The 21,398-nt window shown below is 41.8% G+C and overlaps 1 protein-coding gene across 3 annotated transcripts in view; it reads left to right on the top strand.

Annotated features, from left to right (window-relative positions):
• The window catches only part of patz1 (POZ/BTB and AT hook containing zinc finger 1), a 45,988-nt gene that overhangs the window by 3,666 nt on the left and 20,924 nt on the right, over positions 1-21,398 (top strand). For all 3 annotated transcript variants that reach the window (XM_034166429.1, XM_034166428.1, XM_034166427.1), the window contains exons 2-3: positions 19,551-19,614; positions 19,702-19,873. In XM_034166429.1, the coding sequence (XP_034022320.1) occupies positions 19,551-19,614; positions 19,702-19,873 (236 nt within the window). The remainder of the gene's footprint in view (positions 1-19,550; positions 19,615-19,701; positions 19,874-21,398) is intronic.

Genomic DNA, 21,398 nt, shown 5'->3' with positions numbered 1-21,398 from the left:
GGATATTAATGGCACAAATTTAACTCCATAGCCTCTGAGCTGAGTTCAGCCGGCTGCGTTGCACGTCAGGATGTAATTCATAAAACACGGACGACGTCTCATTTTGGGAGGAAAAATGTTTTTGGTGTTTCTGTATTACAACGTTTGGAAAGAGGTGTCATTTGATTTAAAATGGTGATTCGCTTTGAAGTTATTAATTCCAACCAGATCTTTTTGACTTGACTCTGCAGAGACCGGTGCAGCGTTTGGATTGGTACAAACAGAACGGAGAACGATTATCGTTTCTTGCCCACAGCCAGACTAGAGTCCCAGTTAGTGACTTTAATCCACACAAAAGTGACTCACGATTGACATCTTTTAATGGCTTTGAGAGGGGTTAAGAAGCGGACTTGCCACTTCTGAAAAGCAGGGAAGCAGAGAACCAATGAAACAGCGGGTCGGAGTACTGCTTTGTTGCTTCAGGCACAGCCACTGCAGAAGCAGTTGATTACAGACCTGGTCTGCAACATAGAGAAATGATAGTTTTACCGCTAAACACCCTCAAAAACAGCCACTGTGAGGGACCGATAAGGGAATCATTAAGCAAAACAGCTATTGATGTCGGTGGATCGAGTCATTTCTTAACGATTCTCAAAGAGCCGGTTCTCAATACCCAGCCCTATGATTGACATCTTTAAATGGCTTTGAGAGGGGTTAATGAAGAAATTGTGGTCTGCAGCTTCTGAAAACCAGTGAAGCAGTGGGTTGCAGCACTGCTTCAAGCAGAGCCGCTGCAGAAGCAGCAGGCCTGAATCAATGTAGAGAAATGATAATTTTTCCCGATAAACACCCTCAAAAACAACGGCCGCTCCGGTGTAATGGGAACTGAAGGGCCAATAAAGGAATTGTTAAGCAAAAAGGCTATTGATGTCAGTGGATCGAATCATTTCTTAACTATTGCTAAAAGGAACTGGCATTCGCTACCCATCGCTACGACTGATGTGGCTTTTTAAGGGCTGATACCGATTATCGGCAAGGTTTGGAGGTCGATGCCGATATTTTGGGCCGATATTTGCCTGAAGTAAAAAGTGTCAAAAAGATGTCAAAGTTTAATAATGCACTCTTAAGCCCCTTTCACACCAGGCCACCGTAGAGTTGCGTAATGCAGTGTACCGACTACGCAAAGTTATGCAGATCTACGCCGTTTTTGCTCCCCTACATAGCAGTATGCTGAGAGGTATGTGAGGTGAACGCAAAAAATTAAACATGTTTAATTTTTTCGGCGTAGAGCACTGGACGCAGAAATTACAGTTTTTAAGCAAGTCTACACAGCACTCTGCTACTTTATGTAAATCTACACAACACTGCGCTACTATACACCAAGTCTCCACAATTCTATACAACCCTATGCCAGGGTGAAAAATCCTTTTCAGTTTTTATCATAGTGGGGCCGATATGTGAAATTTTGCATACAGGGGTATTTTCAAATGCTGAGAAAAAAAATTGCTGGATCCAAGAGGTCTAACCATTTAGTGCAGCAGATAACAGAGTATTTACAGAGGAATCCTTCAGATCTGGAAAGAAGCACCAAAGTTGGCACAAATACTCCTTAGACATTACTCTTGAAAAAACTGAGTAGCCACTTGAGTTTTCAGTAGGCGGCCAGGTAGGGGTCAATTGAAGAATTACACAGGGGTCAAAATTTAAAAATGTTTGAATCATATTGAAAGCTATACCACATTATTTGTCTGATCACAACGATACCAAAAAGGTATAGTTTGGACTATCTATGACTGAATGTTATGGAGTTATGGGGTAAAAACAGCAAGAATGGTAACAAAGGTCAGCATTAGTTTGTACAGGGGTCAGATGTTAAAGTTGTTCTAAATATTGTAAAATGTGATGCAAATTATTGGTTGAGTTAATAGGGTTTTAAAAAGGAATAGTTTGCACTATGTGGCATGCTTTGTTATCATGTTACAGGGTAACATATGTCACATGTCATAGAATCCAATGGACGTCGACATTGCTCTACCTTTACTTGCAGACCAAGCATTCAACACAGTCAAAACTATTTCATTTATTAATCCTATTAGTTCAACCAATAATTTGCACCACTTTTTACCAAAATTGGAGCAACTTTAACTTCTAACCCCTGTACAAACTGAAATTGACCTTTGTCACCATTTTTGTAGTTTTTACCCCATAACTCCATAACATTCAGTCATAGATAGTCCAAACTATACCTTTTTGGTATCGTTGTAATCAGACAGATAATGTGGTATAGCTTTCAATATGATTGGAGCATTTTTAAATTTTGACCCCTGTGTAATTCTTCAATTGATCCCTACCTGGCCGCCTACTGAAAATTCAAGTGGCTACTCAGTTTTTTCAAAAGAGTAATGTCTAAGGAGTATTTGTGCCAACTTTGGTGCTTCTTTCCAGAAATGAACAGTTAACAGTTATCTGCTCCACTAATTGGGTTGGTTGCCATCTTGAATTCCAATATGGCTGCTATGTTGAAACATTGATAGTCACTATCTTGGGAATGCTGGCAATGAAGTTTCAAAACCACGGAAGAAGAGGCGGGCCAGCCAAGCTTCCAAGTTCAGAGGACATGGACAGATTGACAGCGAGAGCACATGTCCACGTCCTCCGTCCACTCTTCATGGACGGAACGCACTCAGTTGCCAGATGCAGCTCCGCTTTGCTTTCACCTCCTCTCACGATTGTGGCAAGTTAAGTAAAGTCCATTAACTCTTACACATGGACCGATCACCAGCAAGACTGCATGTCCACATCCACTCCTCATGGATGGATCGCACGCGCCATTGCCACTGCAGCTCTGCAGCTTTGTTTCACCTCCTCAAGTTCTCTCACGATTGTGGCAAGTTAAATAAAGTCCTGGAAATAATGTGAGCAACTTGCACAGCCATTCCTGCGTACTAGATTTTTTTATTATTAGTATTATTTATTTATTTATGTAACAGGGACATTGCACAACAAATGTGTTGCACAGACCAGATTTAGCTACAAGCAAGTTTTCATCTGTTGTCCCCGGATACACAGCACAATGCAACTCTTTGCAAGCCTGGTGTGAAAGGAGCTTTAACATAAACTTTCTTTAAATGTTTTGCAGCATATGTTTAATTGACAGAACCTTTTTACATGACCTTAATACAAAAAGGTGCAACAAGCTATAAATACCATTATTACCAAATTGAACAAATAAATAAATGCAGCCAACTCGGCTCAAGTTTGGACACTGTTGTCGTCTTCTTCTGTGCCAGTCTGTGGGACATCAGCCTTCAGCGCTAACAGGCTCAACTTTTCTAACAAATCAAGTACCAGTAGTGTTGTGGACAGGACTTTGCTACAAACCAGAAAGCACCGATTCATATTTTAAAAGCCTTGTATGGGCCAATAGCCTCTCAGTGCCTGAAGTAAGGGGCTGTTTGCTCTGTTTGATTGGTACTTCTCAGACATCAGTTGGTCTATATGGAGCAGAATACTTTAAAGATTTAGAATGTTTGTAATATACTGTAAAAGCCACAACCTGAGGGAATTTAACTTAAATGATGCAAATATCATATTGTGTTATTTCACGTCACTTCATGTTATGCATAGGTCATAAATATTGCTTAAAAACACTATTTGATGGACAAAGCATTTACTCTCTTCTTCAAAACTGTCTCACGGTGTTAAATTGTTTGATTGAGCTTTCTGCCTCACTGGATAAAAGCTGCTAGCTGAGTATAATAAATTTTTACACATGATCATTTGGAAACAGTGGACAGCTTGTACAGTTTGTAAACAATTCCATGAAAACTATAAACTTTTGCTTTCATTCAGTGTTTTGCAGTTATGAATCTCATGCTGTCTGGCGGTCCGTGACTCACGCCAGAGGTCTGTTTCAGCAGAGGTCCGGTGTCAGGAGCTCAGCACTCACAGTGACTACGTTTACATGCCGTTAATATTCTGGTTAAGGTCAATATTCCGGTTTCTGAATCATTAGGAATAACCTGTTTACATGCTTAAGCAGACAGTTACTCCTGTATACATGGTCATTGGTATCATTTGGAATATCCCCATCTAAACAGCGACGCACGTCTTCCACCGGTGCTTGATTTGGTCTGGTGTTCGTGCTAATCCTGCTTCATGTAAAACCCCTCACTACACACTTTATACACTTTGCTCAAACAGGCATTAACATTTTCTCACTTTTTCTCCTGTGTAAACACTCTCTTTTTCTTCTGGGCGAGAAGATTATAAACAGACACGCAGAACACAATGTGCATGCTCTCCCTTCGCTCACTGCCTCAAAGGGGTACGGATGCGGGACCTGCAAAGAATCCAACTTATGGCCACGGAGCTCTGCGGCTGTGGTATACCGAGACCCTGCGGCGCTGTGGATTTTTCCGCAAGAAATCTATCCTTGCGGGCTGCCTCCGCATCAAAACAGCGGGCATAGTCTCTGGACCTGTTGCCAGAGTTGACACAGCAGAGAGGGGGCGGTGTTAGTGGCCCGCTGCAGCGTTTACCGAGCCTGCAGACTCAGTAAGCACATCGGAGGCAGTGAGAGCAATCGCGGTGATGCCGGCCGGTGCCATGACCGGCCCATCTGATAAGGACGCAGAACACAATGCGCTGTTTAGATCTGCTTCCGTGGTGTCCGGTGGGTTGCGCGCGCCGCATACAAGTAGTTGGCGTACTCAAAAGACCAAGATTCCTTGCGGATAGGACATGGGCAGAACACAAAATAATGTTCCTTTCTATGGGGATATCCTGATGCGCGTTTATATGACCTGATATTCGGGTTAGAAAAGGAGTAACCCAGGGGTCTTATTTGGGTTTTTAAAAACCAAAATATGAGCATATTCGGGTTTTGCGGGTGTTTACATGGCCGTGCACAACCAGGTTATTGCTAATATTCCAGTTATGAAAGGGTTATTAGCTGCATGTAAACGTAATCAGTGCAAACACATCTTGTGAAGTCTGGACAATAAGACAACATCCAGGCACAACAGAAGTACATCACAGGTGCTACACCTTCTCTAGATAACCCTCTCAACTTGGGAGAGCGTATAATCATCATAATCGCCCGTGAACTCGCTAAATTAACGCCATCCACATCCTCGCTTTGCCACTGTTTACATGTGCTGTGAGACAGTGGAACTCTGCTGGCACTGCAGTGCATTCTGGGAAGTGCAGGCAGCTGCCAGGGGCCTTATGGGAATGCTGAAACACTGAATGTGACACTGATTGAACCCTCGTCTCTCACACTCTTCTCGCCCCCCCACCCCCAGTCTCCTCTGCTGTTACCTCTCCCTTCTCCTTGGTTCAAACACTTTAATAATAATAATAATAATAATTGGTGGTCCAAGCAGTGGGAACAGCGTTGCTTTAGCCCCTTTCACACTGGCGTATTCGTAGAGCTGCGTATTACAGCGTTGTTTCATTTAAGTATGCACGCATATGCAGCCTTTTTCTGTGTTCGTAGATCTGCTTGCAGCTGCGTGTGTTCGCTTTTTAATGTATGCACACAGTCGCATGTAGCCGCTATTTCACTCCTGCCGGCTGTGAAGAACACATTGTTGCGCTTGGAAAACAGTGGACTTTATCATGATGTTTTTACAGTTGCATTACTGTCACGTATGTAGCCATAGCTGCTATTTTCTGCCTCTGTGCAAGTGCGCTCTGTTCTCTACTGCACGGTGTGGTGCGGCTCAGAAACAGTCATTTAACATTATTATTATTATTATTATTATTATTTATTATTTTTTGTCTTGGTGGATCATTTTCATTGTGTAATGAGCAGCTCTACGAATATGCCACTGTGAAAGGGGCTTAAGCCTCTTTCACACCGGGGATGCTTTGAGTTGCTTCATGTTGCGTCATGACGATGCAGGAATGTCTGCATCAGGTGCACGCAGCAGGGGGGCAGAGAGGAGGTGAGGACTCAGCCTGCAGGTTCTCTGCGCAGAGAAATCAGAGTGCACAGTTTGGCTGCAGCCAGACTGTGCACTCTGATTTCTCTTCTAGTTTAGATTTGTTCTTGTGCAGGGCTGCAGGTCTGCACTCTGAGTTCTGTTATAGTTTATCTTTCTTCATTTGACCACAAGCTACGTGCGCACGCACGAATGGACCGTCCATGAGTAAATTTGGAGATGTCTGGAATTGTACTTGATGTGGACTTGTCCTGTCTCTGGCAATCAGTCTGTGAGCAGGACTTACGTCCGTTTTTGTCCTTTATTTAACACAGTGATGAGAGTTTGAGGTGAGAGCGATGAACTGCAGCAGCCAGCCGGTTGATTTTTTTTTTTTTTTTTTTTTTTTTTTTTTCTTTTAATTGTTCACATGTGCGCATGCAAACTAATCGTCCGTGAGTGGACTGGAGATGTCCGGACTTTTTACTGGATGTGGACATGTCCTATCTCTGACAATCAGTCTGTGAGCAGGACTTTTATGGACTTTATTTAAACACATTTGTGAGAGAATTTAAGAGCGAGTAGCTGCAGCAGCATTTTTTTTTTTTTTCTGTGCTCTTTTTGAGCCTATAGTTTTTACTGCATTATGTACACAGTATAAAAACAATCCTGCATGATTTATACTGCGGGAACAATGGAACACAGCAGGAATCCTAAATTGGTGTCAGGTACCGTATTGTGAGGGTGTGGCTTCCAGTCACATTGCGTATCATTGCGTTGCCCTGACTTGCATTGAAACCTCTTAATTTCTGCGTTTAACATAGGACGCAAAAAAATTAAATGTTTAATTTTTGGCATCCGATTCGCTTCGTCCTTTGCGTCCCTCGCGCCGTTGTGGCATTGAGTTACATCGTCTTGGCACTGTGTTGCTTCCACGTGGTGTCGTCATGATGCCGCACGATGCAGCTCGAAGTGGGCCAGTGTGAAAGGGGCTTTAGATCAGAGCCCTCTGTGTGGCTGTGAACCTGCATACCTGCTAAATGACAGACCGCAAAGAGCTATTTCTCACTTTTCTGGATTCACTCCTTCCTCTCCCATCATAGTTTAAATGTTTTTACAGTGCGTGTGCCGATTTACATTTCGATCATGGGTCAAATATGTTTGGCAGAAAAGTCCTCAAATATGACCAGCTTCACAGCACAGAGTCAGGAAAAAGATGCTCAAATGACCCACAGTGCATGGAGGGAAATTGTGCGTACTGTGTCCTTGGTTTGGAGGGTGATTGTATAAAGAAGTGGAGCTCATTGAGGGACAATTAATCCAGGAAAATCTGTGGTTCCTGCTGTAAATTACATTAAGATGCAGTGGAGAACTGGATCACACACACGTCAGCGTCATTGCATGACCACAGAGTTGAAGCATAAATCGGGTTTTAGGATTTTAAGGTACTACTCTGCAGCGAATATAGAAAAAAGAGTGACTCGACCAAATGTAATCTTTATAATGCACATAATGCCCGGGCCGGTGCTTATATAAGGTAGGCGTTTTTTTGTTTGTTTGTTTGTTTTCCCATACGAAGTTTTGACCCGGTCATTAACTGAGGCAGGTCTCGATTCAAGGTCAGACGTTTAATCAAGGAAATACGTAAGCCTAATTGATGCTGAGTGTAAATGCCAAAAACACGACATCTCTGGTATCATAGAAAATTCCTTTATTTCGCCATTCCGTTCACACCGCAGCACCACCGGACAGGACCAGGAGAGCGAAAAAAAAAAACCATCACGTCTCGCTGCCTCTTGCGATAACATGTTTCCAAGCATAGGAAGTTAGCAGTCTCACTCTCTTTAAGCGGCAATTAACAGTTATCAAAAGGTTGCCTTGGCTGATTGAACACACAGCCATTATAAGTAAAAAAACAGGTGTGCTCAAATAACAAAAACAGCACCCGAATAATTAATTGCTTCTTAGTGCAAACAACATTAACAGCGCATACAGCATTTCAGTATCCACATGCTCTCATCCAGCTCTTCAGCAAGCACTTACAGTGCAAATAACATCACAGTATCCATATGCCCTCATCTAGTGCCTTAAAAAGCATAAGAGAGGAAGCACCTTTTTTAGTCAATCTGCGAGTTGTGACTTGGCTTCTGACCAGTGTGCTTCTTACCACGTCTGATTTTCTTAGATTGCCAAACCAGAGGTGAGAACTTTCCTGTTTTTCCCATGAGGACAATTAAAGCTCCTCCCCGTGTACCTCCATCTGGAAGATTGCCAAGAGAGGCATCACTGAAGACCACTAAACTCAAATCATTACTGTCGCCCAAGTATTGAAATTTAAGTGTGACCTTTTCTGATTTTAATTTGCGAATCACTTTGTTCACTTCATGAATGTACTGAACAGTGGCATTTCTAATGTTGGATGCCAGACTACTTGTGTCAAACATAACATCTGGTCTAGTTTGTTTAGCAACCCACCAAATCTGTCCTATTTTTGACCTCAGTTGTTCTCTTTCTATCTCATTTAGTGGTGCATCTCTCTGTACAGCCCGTGCTGCTTGTAAGTGGTCAATATAATTGTGCTGATTCACTCCTCCAGCTACAGTCACAATGTCCATGCCCACGTAAGAAAAACTGTCATGTTCTTCACGGCCCACATGAAAAGCAGACGTACTGGGATTACTTTAGTACCGAAGTGCTCTGATCCTGCCCAAAGAAAATCATCCATATGGCATGCCAGTACTCCTGTTACCTCAGCATGCTCATTCTGCCAATAAAACACTGCAGGATCAACTTTTGACGTCTTACCACCAGTGTCCAGCATGAGTTCTTTGACCTTATTGTACCAGTAGAGGGAGGCATCTGCAAGTCCATAGACACATTTCTTCAGTTTCCACAAAACATTGTCCACACCTGCTTCAGGTGAGGGGCAAATGTAGACATCTCTTGTGAGTTCCATACCTTGCAAAAAGGCAGATTTAACATCAATAGAATGAACTTTCCATTTGTTTTGACAGATCACAGCTAACAGCAGCCAGAGTGACGCTGATGCACATGTGGGAGAATGAGTACATCAGCATTTGTTATCACATGCAGTGTGAAGATTATCAACGTGTGACATGTCTAACGCTTGTTTTTGTCCTTCACTGCCATCAAGTTCAAGATGCTCCATGTCGTACCAGTTTTTGTATTGCCCCTTGGCTTTTCCTGCTCTGTCTAAAACTCTGGCAGTGTGCCGAGTACCATCATCTCTGTTTGTAAATGTGACGATCTGGCCTGTTCTTAGTTAGACATTACTAATACCATGAGTATTAGTTACACTACTCTCTGTATCACTGTGTGACTCATTAGTTCCACTAACATTTTCTCTCTCATCTGTCTCTGTGTTTTCAGTGACTCATTCTTCTCCATTAAGACTCATCTCATCATCTGAACTCTCTGTTCCATCAGTATGAACAATGTTTTCATTTTCTTTCTCATTTTCTGGAAGACTGGGTAGTATTGGTTGATCCTCATCCTGTCTATTCACTTTATTGAGCCTGGACTGATGTACTCTGACCAGAATCCCACCGTGTCTTATAAACACAACAGCTCCGTCCTGACCAATAACTACACCTGGACCCTTCCACTCTGTAGTGTCTGCTCGCTTGTAGTACACTCTGTCTCCTGTCTCGTACTTTTCATCTGTACGTCTGAGCTGTTTACGCAATGCTCTTCTTATCCTTTTTGAGCATTCCACCTCTGTGAAAGCCCTCCTCGAAGCATGTAAAGCTGCTAGATGTTGCCCTACTTTAGTACTCGTAGAAGTTCCCTCTAAAGCAGGTAGTTTATCAACCAAAACAGAAGGAAGATTAGGACTGTGTCCAAACACAAGCTGGTATGGACTGTAACCATGCACATTGATCATACTGTTTTTGGCCATAAGAGCCCAGTCTTGGGGAGTTTGCCAACTGCACCCATTTTCTTTTTTTACCTTCAGGAGGATTTCAGTTAGTGTCATGTTGTGTCTCTCTAGCAGCCTGTTGCTCCAGGGACTGTATCCTGCTGTAGTCTTGGTCTCAGTGTTAAAGTTTTCTGCCATGTCGCGTATTTCCTCATTGTTAAACTCTCCACCGTTGTCAGTAAATAACCGCTTGGGTGAACCGTGGACACTTATTATCATCCATGAATGGATGAAGGAATTGACGATCTCTGAGGGTTTCTTGGTCCTGACAATGTTTCCTGCGCTGAAGCGTGTGAAATGGTCGATGATGTGCAGGTACCACACGTCAGGTTCCAACTCATGTCGATCCATTACCACTGTTTCATTGTACTCCGAGGCCAATGGCAAACTGACAGCTGGCTTGGGCTTGGTCCTGCTGTACCTCTGATATATCTCAGTCACGAATGATCTCCTGCAAAATGACTGGACACTCTTTGTCAGTATTTTCAGAGCTGTGAATGAGTCGCTGCAGCCGGTCTGCAGAGGCGTGGCCAAACTGCTTGTGAAGCTTCAGCAGAACTTTACGTTTCTCTTCTGTTGACATCTCTGCTGTGACCACAAGAACTTCACTTTCATTGCCACTCACTTGAGGACCTTCATCTCTAATGTCCACATGATAGTGTCCGAACTACTGAGCTCCAAAGGCACTGGTTGCTTGAACATGATAACTCTGTCATTGTCCATATCTAAAATAGTTCCTGCTCTTTTTAGAGACATTTTGCTCAACAGCAGGGGAATGTCAGCAGAAACAACTTCAGTTTCAATGTGGCACTTTGTTTGACCGATCTTATCAGGAAATTTCACTTTTCTGTTGGAGTTTACCACTTGTCCATCTCCAAATCTGAATGGTCTACAGCTTGGCGATTCTGTTTTCAGCATTTTGTTGAATTGACTTTCACTCAAGTTTTTAACGTAACTATCCAGCCACTTTTCATCACACACAGTACGTGTGCATGCAGTGTCAATAATGGCTGATCCCAGTGATTCAGTTAGGAAATCTCAGAGTCAGTCATAACCTTGGTAAACGGAGTAATATTGCATTCCTCCACTTTTTCATCTTCTGTTTACTTAATTTCGTCGGTGAGGACAATCTTTGGCCCAATGGTATGTGCTCTGACAAATGGCGTATTTTATTCGCTTACCATATTTGTCAAGTGGATTTGTGCCCTGCTGCGGGTGCTGCTGACTGCTCTAAGAAGAGCTGTTGCTCCGTCTGAATTTACCGGTGGCCTTTGATCTGTGAAAAAAAAACTCCATCTTGTGTCTCTCCGCCATCGCTCGCTCCGTTGTTTTTGCCTCTGAAAATCCACTTCAATGCAGACTTCATCTATGACAATGATAGATCCATGCACGCTGTGAGTGCCAGCTACCTGCTCTTTTCCTCGAGACAAGCTGTGTCCAGAAGTTTAAACGCCAACACAGCATCAGCCAGCGTCATGTTGTACTTTTTCATGCAGTTGTAACGTTGTTCAAAGTCTATGATGTAGTCTGCCATGGACAAAGCACTGTCTTTTGCTATCGAGTCAAAATGAGAGTATGCTTCATAAGCACGGTCTTTTTCCTCTTGAAGGAATACCGCATCCAACTTAGCAAGGTTTCCATACCATAATCCTTGTTCAGGTCAGCCACGGATATTTCCAAAGCAGTCTCTCTGGCTCTCCCTTCGACCCCCAGCGCCACTGCGAGTGCCTGCTTCTTCTTGTCTAAGTCCGTGACAAGTCTCCAAATACTAACTTCATTTTTCCAGCACTCGTACAGCCTAGCTTCGTCAAACTTTGGCGGTATTTTATAATTGGTTACCATGTAAATGCCAAAAACATGACATCTCTGGTACCATAGAAAAATCTTTATTCCACCATTCCATTAACACCACAGCCCCACCTCACAGGACCAGGAGAGCGAAAAAAAAAAAAAAAAATCACGTCTCGCTGTCTCCTGTGATAACACATTTCCAAGTGTAGGAAGTTAACACTGGAGATCATTTGGCGCCTCCTGACTAACTAATCCCTAACATACATGTAATGGATTTTATCTGTTTTCTACATATAACGTATTTTGTCCATTTTATGTATATAACAGATTTTACGCATTTTGTTCGTTTTATACATACAATGGATTTCGATTACAACGGACAAAATTCACTGGCCTGCCTGAATCCATTATATGAGAGATTTACTGTACTCTAAGTCTGTGGAGGAGGCAGTTCTATGTCTGTGGAGGAGGAAGTTCTCAAAAATAGAGTGACCATGCAAGAAGGTGATTCATGATGGAAGACACAGTGACTCCTCTGAAGGAGGAACAGGCATCTGTGGCTGTTTGGAGAAACCGCATTGTGCACCTTTTGTCTCCTGCATGAGCAGAGTAGCACAGAGAAGGATTTTCTTAAAAAGATTATAATAGTTGTAATACCTTTGATGTAGCTCTTTTTAAAATACTCAGTTATGCTTTACAATGTATAATAAAGCAATAAAATGCATAGTAAATCAAAGAAGATTGAAGACAGGCCTGGAAAGGTTTGTTTTGATCAGTGATTTTGGATGAGTTCAAGTCAGTACAGTCTCAGATATGTTTGGGTAAAGAGTTCCAGAGGGAAGGGACAATGATGGAGAATACTCTGTTGCCCTAGGTCCTGTGGTTAGTCCTGAGTAATGGAGAAAGGCTTGCATCAGAGGGCGTAGGCTGCACAAGGGAGTGTGATAATGGAGCAAGTCAGTGAGGGAGGAAGGGGCCTGTTTGTGAAGGGTTTCGTCAGTCAGAAGAAGGCCTTTAAGCTGGATCCATTTTGGAACAGGGAGCCAGTGAAAGTTCTGGAGGACTGAAGTGATGTGGTCGCAGGATGAGTGAGGAGATGGGCAGCAGAGGTCCGAATGTGTATTTAAGTTTATTTTGGGCTTTTGATGATGAACCATACAAAAGGCTGTTACTGTAGTCTATTCTGGAACCACAATATATATAAAAGCCAAAATTATGTGTTGCGTCAGTAATGTAGCACTTTTACAGCCAGATTTCCTCAGATGGATCAAGGAGTTGATTCTTGAACACTTCATAGTACTGTATGATTTTCAAGTATAGTATGATAAGTCTGTCTGGAGGAAGCAGTTCTCAAAAACTGAGTGACCATGCAAGAAGGATACCAGTGAGGAAAGCCACCAAGACACTCGGACAACCCTGAAGAAATTCTAAGATTCTCTGGCTGCAATTGAATAAATTATGCATAGTGCAACTTTTGTCTGTTGTGTTACCAATTATACAGCTTCATGATGTAGTACAGAGAAGGATTTTCTTAAAAAGAGTTGAAATTTCAGTTACAGTTTGCCAGAAGACTCATTGGAGATGCAGCCTAGATTTGTCTGGTTTGTTGGATAAAAATCCTTCTGTGTTCCACTCCCCTCTGAAACTGAAGTAGGATGCAACTGACAAATCTTGCATTATCCACAATTTCTCCAATTGCAACCACTGAAGTGTGTAACAATTTGTACAGAGTTGTGGTGGATTTCCTCGCTAGTCTCCTTCTTGCACAGTCACTCAGTTTTTGAGAACTGTCTGCTACACACAGGTTTAAGTGGTGCAGTTTTTAGTGGTGCATAAAAAATAAATTATAAATAACTCACTCGTTTGTGTCTGATTTTGTCCTGCACAAATTCTAATTAGTAATTAAAGTAATTAAATGTATTCCTTGTCAGTTGATATCTGGCGAGTCCATCAGAAAGTTGTGTGCATCCAGTTTGTCATTGCTGGTGCAGTAAGCAGCAGTGTTGGCTAACAACTATAATAATCCATCCCTCCGTTTTTTCCCCCCCCTTCTCGTTAAAGATAAAAACAGCATCCAGTTTTTCCTGTCCTGGTGTGCAGCTGCTGCAGCTACAGCGAGGCTGTAGAATTTTCCTGTCAACCTCTCACTGAAGGTGTGAGGCATTAACTACTACTGATTTGGGGAGGGCATTTCTGTGCTGGCGCATCAAATTGAGATCATTGGCATGTGACTACTACTGATAAAACCATTGTGTGAATGTATAAAATAATTAATGAATCAAAAAAAAAAAATTGCCCCTGCAAAACAAAAGCTTTGGAGTTTTTTTTTTTATCTATATATTAAAAGCCAAGCGGCCTCTGTGTATGTGTGTGCGTGCGTGTGTATGGCTTCGATCACGGACAAACTGGGGAGAGCTGACGTGCCATTTGGTATATTTATGTATTTTGTGTCTCGGATGAACGATGCAAAAACGCAAAGTTGACAGGACTAATATTTTTGGAGAAACTGGATATTAGGTAACAATAGTGAACAGTAGACGTTGATAATTGCATTCTGGACTCACACACCATTCCAGCAGGGGTAGTAAATCATCTATATATTAAAAGCCAAGTGGCCTCTGTGTACGTGCATGTGTGTGTATAACTTCGATCACGAACAAACTGGGGAGAGCTGCCATTTGCCATTTGGTATTGTTAGGTTCTTTTATGTGGTCAGTGATCTCAAAAAGAATTGGACAGGAAACAGACTTCAAAGTTTAGATGTTGTATTGAAAGGTGAATACACTGAAACCGAGAGTCATCTAACAGCGCTGGGGTCTTTCGAACAGATTACATGCAACATCTAGAACAAAGAGCCTAGATCTCCTCTCTATGCTATCTTTTATTTCTGTGCCTAGGCTGGCTCCATGGGACTGGTCCATAGCCTGTTGTGAATCAGTGACTGTGTGATTGGCTGCAAAATGAAGTGAAGTAGGCAGGTATTAGCAGGTGTCTGTCTGCTCACATTGCGTTCAAGGCTGTATGTAAAAATCTTGTCATGTCATGCAACAAATCAGAGTGTTCCATCATGTTATACAAATAGATGTGAATATTTTGGTTTTATCAGTTAGACAGCTATAAAAAGATCAGATGGTTTTATCAGTTAAACAGCTATGAAAGATCAGATAGTCGTGCCAAATACAAGGACATTTTGGATGTTGATAATTACATTCTGGACTCACACGCCATTCCAGCAGGAGGTGGTAAATCATCTATATATTAAAAACGAAGTGGCGTGTGTGTGTGTGTGTGTGTGTGCGCGTGCGTGCCTTCGAACACAGAGAAACTGGGGAGAGGTGACATTTGCCGTTTGGTATGCTTATGTATTTTGGGTCAAGGATGGACGCCGCCAAAACGGAACATTGATAGGACTAATATTTTTGGAGAAATTACAGATATTACGTAACAGCAGCGAACAATGGATGTTGATAATTCAAATCTGGATTCACACATCATTCCAAATCATTATAGAAACTCTGCATAATTTAATACCATTCTTGAAAAATGTCTGCTGACTATTTTAGAAACACTACCCAATATAGAGCCTGTGAATCCTCACGGGCAATGCTCTAGTTTTATTTTATTTGTTTATTCGCCTGGGTCATTTTTTAGATCAGTGTCATTCAGTAGGAAGCCTTGACTGCTGAATATAGTGTTTATACATCAGGCACCTTGTTGGGCAGGTTGGCACACTCTCATTCCCTTGACTGTCTCTATTTGTGATAAAGGTGAGTTATAATGGTCCGTTAACGATTGTAATTTGTTTTTAATACACAAGACAAACTGTACTTGTGCTGTGATTGTACGTTGTGCTGCGTTTGTTTGCATTTGTGTTCTGTATAATAAATAATGACAGCGTTTGTTGATGTAAAAGAGTCAAATGCATTGCAAACTGTAATATTTTATTCATTTATTTCTATTTCTGTATTGTAGTTTCACAGTGATCTTCACAGTAAACATCTCAAACTTACCTGCTGACTCCTGGATGGTTACTAATAGACCTGTTTAACTACCTGCCAAGCTAGAAAACTGCTGCATTCTAGTAAAAGCAGAATACTACTAGAGGATTGATTTTGAATAAGTGGAGATAGAGTTTAGCCTGACGCCACTGGAGCACTTGAAGCTTAACCTTCACAAAATATCTTCTGAGAAGAGGCATTTCTTTTTTTTTTTAAAGAGTTGTGAAAATGCTGATGAAAGTGACTGATAATGCACCCACTGCAGGGCTCGCAAAATTTCAAAATCCCTAGTAGCCCTTCGGGCAGGCACTCTTCAGGTTTTGGTAGCCCGAAATGAAATGAACTGGCCCATTTTTTGTTTTTAATGTTTTAATGCAAGTGATAACACATTTAACCTAATTAACATTTTTGGAACTTTTATTAACACAGAACAAGAACAAGAAAATGGATTATTCTGGCAAATTAGAAAATGCCAGTTGTTGAGGGAACAGTCTCATCATCTTCAGACATTTCCTCTTGTGCCACAGTCTCCTCTTCTCTGCTCACTGTCTTTCCTGTTTTGTGTACAATATGTCTTGTGCCCTTTGTGCTCAACACGCAGAAATGAATTGCTGTCTCAGGACAAAAGGATTCCACTGATTCCCCATTTATGGAGATGTGCATAAGGTCATTCAGTGTTTCAGCCTGGAGACTTGTGCGGTATACTGTTTTCACACGGTTCGTGCAGGAAAATCCTCTCTCACAAATGGCTGTTGATGGACTTAGTGTCAGCATTAACTTCACTAACAACAACACATGGGACAGGTTTTCAGGATTCTCAGATAAGAGATCTTTGTACAAGGTGTCTAGTTTGCTACCACGGTGTGCTGAAAGCCACATTTTTAGATCCATCCATTCTTCTGGAATTTTGACTTTTTCCTCCTCATTTAGCAAAGTATCAAAATGTTTGACAAGACAGTCCACCTCTTCATCCCCAAAAGTTGACAGCTCTAGTCTTGAGCTGGGAAGAGTAGAAGGGTCAAAAACTTGGAAACAAGACAAGGGTTTTTGAGAAAGATTTTTAAATCGGTTGTCCATGTACTTAACTGTGTTGTCAATAATCTTCAAGAACAGTGTACTAATGGCACTTTTGTCCTTGTTTTCACATCCCCCCCTAACAGGTCGCTGGCTTTTTGTGAGTTTTGTTCCACTGTAAGAAATACTCTCATCATCATTTACTGTGAGTTTGGTGTCCAGGGATCTTTGAAATTCACCTGGCTTGGTTTTAAGGCTGATTAGGTGTGATGTTGTGCTCTCAACTAACTGATTTGTTCGCATAATGCTCAGTTTGTCATGCTGCATTTCAGTGCTGCATTTGGAAAGGATTGTGCTGTAATCTAACATAAAATGCAGAAATCTAACAAATCTCTCACTTTTCATCTCCTGCACAATCCCCTTTGCTTTTGCAGCATCTTCTGGTGTAACACCACTTCCTCCTGACATGTTTTCTAAATGGGTAACTGTTTGAGTGTAGTTTTTTTCCACAGCCTTTAGACATCTCAGCCTGCTTGGCAGCCACCGGGTGCTTTTTAGGCCACTAAAATGTGCCAGTTTTTCATTGAGTATTTCACTTATTTCAGTCAGTTCCCTTCTCTTTTTTGGCGAATAATAATACATCTTAAAGATGCTTTTGAGTGTGTCTTCAAATTTTGCTAGGTACTCGCATCCTTTAATACTGTCCAGCACTGCCAGCTCTAATTTATGTGCCACACAATGTATAGTAATGATGTGAGGTGCCCTTTCTTTGAGCCGCCCAGCTACTCCAGTTTTGTCTCCAATCATTACAGCAGCACCATCAAAATTGGCACAGACCACTTTTTTTTCCCAAGTGTCTGCCCTGATGCCTACATGGTCCACAGCTTCATCAATGGCTTCTAGAACCCCTGCAGCATTTGAGCTTCTGACTGGTTGGCATTTCACCATGTAGGTAGATATGTCACCATTTCCCTTTACATATCTAACATGAACCAGCTCCTGTTCAATAACCCCAGCATCTGTGCTCCCATCCGCGAGCACAGACAAAAACCTGCTGTCTTTGATATCTTTTTGAATCTGGTCTCTAGAGGTTTTTGCTATAGCCCTAATAAAATCTCTGCAGGCATGGTCATTGTGGTAAGTAGAACCTACATCTATGCCATTTGCTTTTTGAAGTTTGCAAAGACTGCCAAATTTTGCCATTGGCAATTCACTTTTTGCAACATAAAATGCTGTTCTAAAAAGTCTAGTCATTATATCCTGCTGTGCTTTGTTCATGTGTTGTATGGTTTTTGCAATTGGTGTCTCTTCTGGGAATAAAGCTGCAGACTGGGCACTAATGCACTTCTTATGTGACAGGGAGTTGTCATGGGTTCTGATGGGGTCTTTCCTTAAATTACTAGTACCAAGTACAAAAGCATTGTTGGAGTCAGAAATTGTAGGGAATTGACGACACACTTGACAGAACATTGTTTTGTTCACCTTATCATATTCCAGCCAAGGGAATTCCTTAGTCCATGAAACCACAAATGTGCGCTTTCTTTTTGCTTCATAGTCTGATTTTTCAGAACTCTTTCTTTTTGGGCTGGCTTGTCGCTCTGTTCCTGTGGAGGCTGGCTGCTCTGACGCTGACTTGGCCTGGTCCTGTGTGGTTGCCTGCTCATCTGTGCTGGACTGTCCCTCTCTCTCTGCCCCCTCTTCATTCTGACCTGTGTTTTTTGGCTGCACAGAACTAAAATATCGACGTAAATCCATCTGTGTTCAAAAAAAGAACAAATGAATTAAATAAATAAATATAATTGTTTCGCACGTGCGTTTCTTTTTTTTTTTTTTTACTTTATTAACCAACCATCAAAAGACATCTATATTGGCGAGTGTTTGCGATGCTTCAATTCTGAATAGTAGCGTGGTGACTGCAGACTAAACCAGCAACTGTTTTGCTTCCTATTCTTCTCACTTCATCGTACTCGGTGCTTCGTGCACATGCGGCTGGCTCGTGTGTGCGCGTGAGAGAAAGCGGGCGGGAGAGCGAGCGGGTGCCTGGCTGCGCACATAACACACAGAAGGACGGCGCCATCTCCTATCATCCTCAGCCAGCCAAGATATCGGGTATATTTTTAGGTAGCCCGTCGGGCAGGGGGTGTAAAATTTTAGTAGCCCGAGTGAAAAAGTACATAGCCCCGGGACGTCGGGCTAGTGATTTTGCGAGCACTGCACTGTTAGTATGGGTCACCCAGCACATTTAAGAAACTCTGGAAAGACCAGTTGTACTAACATCATAGGTAAGATGCAGAAGCAATGAGGAAAAGCCTCATGAAAACTTTTTTTTTTTTTTTTTTTTTTCCTTTTACGATGTGTTGGGGTCACAAAGTTAATTAATTTTAGGTGGACATTTAATAAGCTTTAATTTAAAAAATGTAATTTTGGGTGGGTGTTTAATCAACTTGCTTCAAAAAAATGTATGGGTTGATGCTCAGCCAGGGGCAGTCCGGTACGTGGATACGGTGTGTGTGTGTGTGTGTGTGTGTGTGTGTGTGTGTGTGTGTGTGTGTGTGTGTGTGTGTGTGTGTGTGTGTGTGTGTGTGTGTGGTAAAAAAAAAGTGTTGTACATACTGCAAATATTCCAAAATATGGAAAGAAGTACTTTTCAAAAAGTTACATTTAAAACGTTTTTTGTGTGTGTATGAGACATTTTCTAGTTCCATCAAAGCACAAAAAAAAATGTGCTGCCTGTGTCTTCACTTATTTGATTTATAATGTTTCCATAGATAACATTCACTTTGGTACTTTTCATTACAAATCCTCCCAAGTTGATCAGTGTTGAGTCTAACATAAACAAAAATAGTAAATTTTTTGGTGACTTCAGATTAACTTGACACACACATCATTTGTTTTTTACAGACCAGACCATCTGAATGGACATATCAAACAGGTTCATACAACAGAGAGACCTCACAAGTGCCAGGTAACCTTTGTGATCTTTCTACTAAAATTTAAAAATTAAATTGCAAAATGTGAGAAAGGTGTTGCCACATTGCTGCCTGTCTTTCAGATTTGCAGTGCCTCTTTTGCTACAAGAGATCGCCTCCGATCACACCTTGCTTGTCATGAGGACAAAGTCCCCTGCAAAGTGTGTGGCAAGTTCTTGCGAGCAGCCTATATGACTGACCACCTCAAGAAACACAGTGAGGGAACGCATAACTACTGTGGTGTTTGCAACAAAGGTAACTCCGCCTTACTGGCTATCCCTTATACTGTTAGTAGCTCAAACAGCTGTCCAATGTAATGATAAATGCGACTAATCTGCTGATTTGAAAATGATTCAAATCTGTACATGGTTTGGCACTTGCAAAATTCTGTACGTGTTTGTCCATCTATTTATTCACCTATCCATTTGTCCTATTCCTCAGTAAATTTGGAAATATTTAACTTCCCCCCAAAAAATGTTGCCTGGTGCACATCTTCAGTGCAGTGTGTTTGCTTGTTATCAGCAGACATGGTGGGAGAAAAGTTGCAATTACTTACACATTTTCAGGCGCATTTTCTTTTTTGTGTTGTGACCAAACAATGCGACTCGTCTTTTTTTGTGTTTTTATGCATAACCTTCAATACGTCCAAAAAATAATTCTGTGATTCCACTTGCACCATGCGACAGTATTTATTGGGATGGTACCATTCTGGATGTATTTCCTCCCTCTCTCTCTAGCTCTGTAATAGGGCTGCAACTAATAATTATTTTCATGATTGATTCTGATTTCCTTGATTAATCAATTAGTAATTTGGTTATTTGGTTAAAATTATGAACATTTTGGGCTCCAAAGCCCATGATCGCATCTTCAAATGTCTTTTGTGCACAACCCAAAGATACTCAGTTTACTGTCAGAAAGGAGGGAAGAAATGTGAAAATGTATGTGTAAACTAGACACTTTATCTGCATCATCCCAGTCCACCCAGCTTTTAAATGGGAATCATTCTTGGCCAAGGAGGTACCTTGCGAGGGACTGGTATCCCTTCCACATAGTCATGCACTTTCACCTGTTTCACACTACAGAGCTTAACAGTAATGCTTGTCCACTCGACATTGGCAAGTGAACGGTGCTATCGGGCTCCATGCTGCTGTCTTGCCTGACATGGCAAGTTCATTTTTTAGCTGCAATTAAAATAAAATCTGGACAAAAATCAATATGTTTCAGTGGCGTTCCTGGGGCAGCAGAATTGTTTTTCTGATCAACAGTTTACGATAAGTGAAACCCGATTCTCTAAATCCATGCATGTTTCCCCCTCATCTTGTGTCATTGGAGTGAACAGGCACACGCAGCTCAGCATTCAGCACAGAACACAAATGTTTTAAAAGCACATTATCACACTGCTTCACATTAAATATGCAACACACCTCTATTTTAATGACGCGTCATCAGCAGGGGCAGCACGATGGCTTATTGGTTCGCACTTTTGCCTCACAGCAAGAAGGTTGTGGGGTTGCTTCCCATCTAGGGCCTTTCTGTGTGAAGTTTGCATCTTCTTCCCATGCTCATGTGGGTTCCCTCCATGTGCTCCAGCTTCCTCCCACATCCAAAGACGTGCATAAATTAAATTGACCATAGGTGCGGGTGTGAATGTGTATGTCTGTCTGTCAGTCTGCGATAGACTGGCGTCCTGTCCAGGGTGTACCCCACCTCATGTCCTTTAACTGCTGAGATAGGCTACAGCCCTCCCATGATCCTTAATTGGATCTTTTTCTTCAAATAT

The sequence above is a fragment of the Thalassophryne amazonica genome, chromosome 3, assembly GCF_902500255.1.
Source record: "Thalassophryne amazonica chromosome 3, fThaAma1.1, whole genome shotgun sequence".
Lineage (NCBI taxonomy): Eukaryota > Metazoa > Chordata > Actinopteri > Batrachoidiformes > Batrachoididae > Thalassophryne > Thalassophryne amazonica.
Note: the sequence above shows the minus strand (reverse complement) of the source record. Positions and strands in the feature narration are given on the sequence as shown.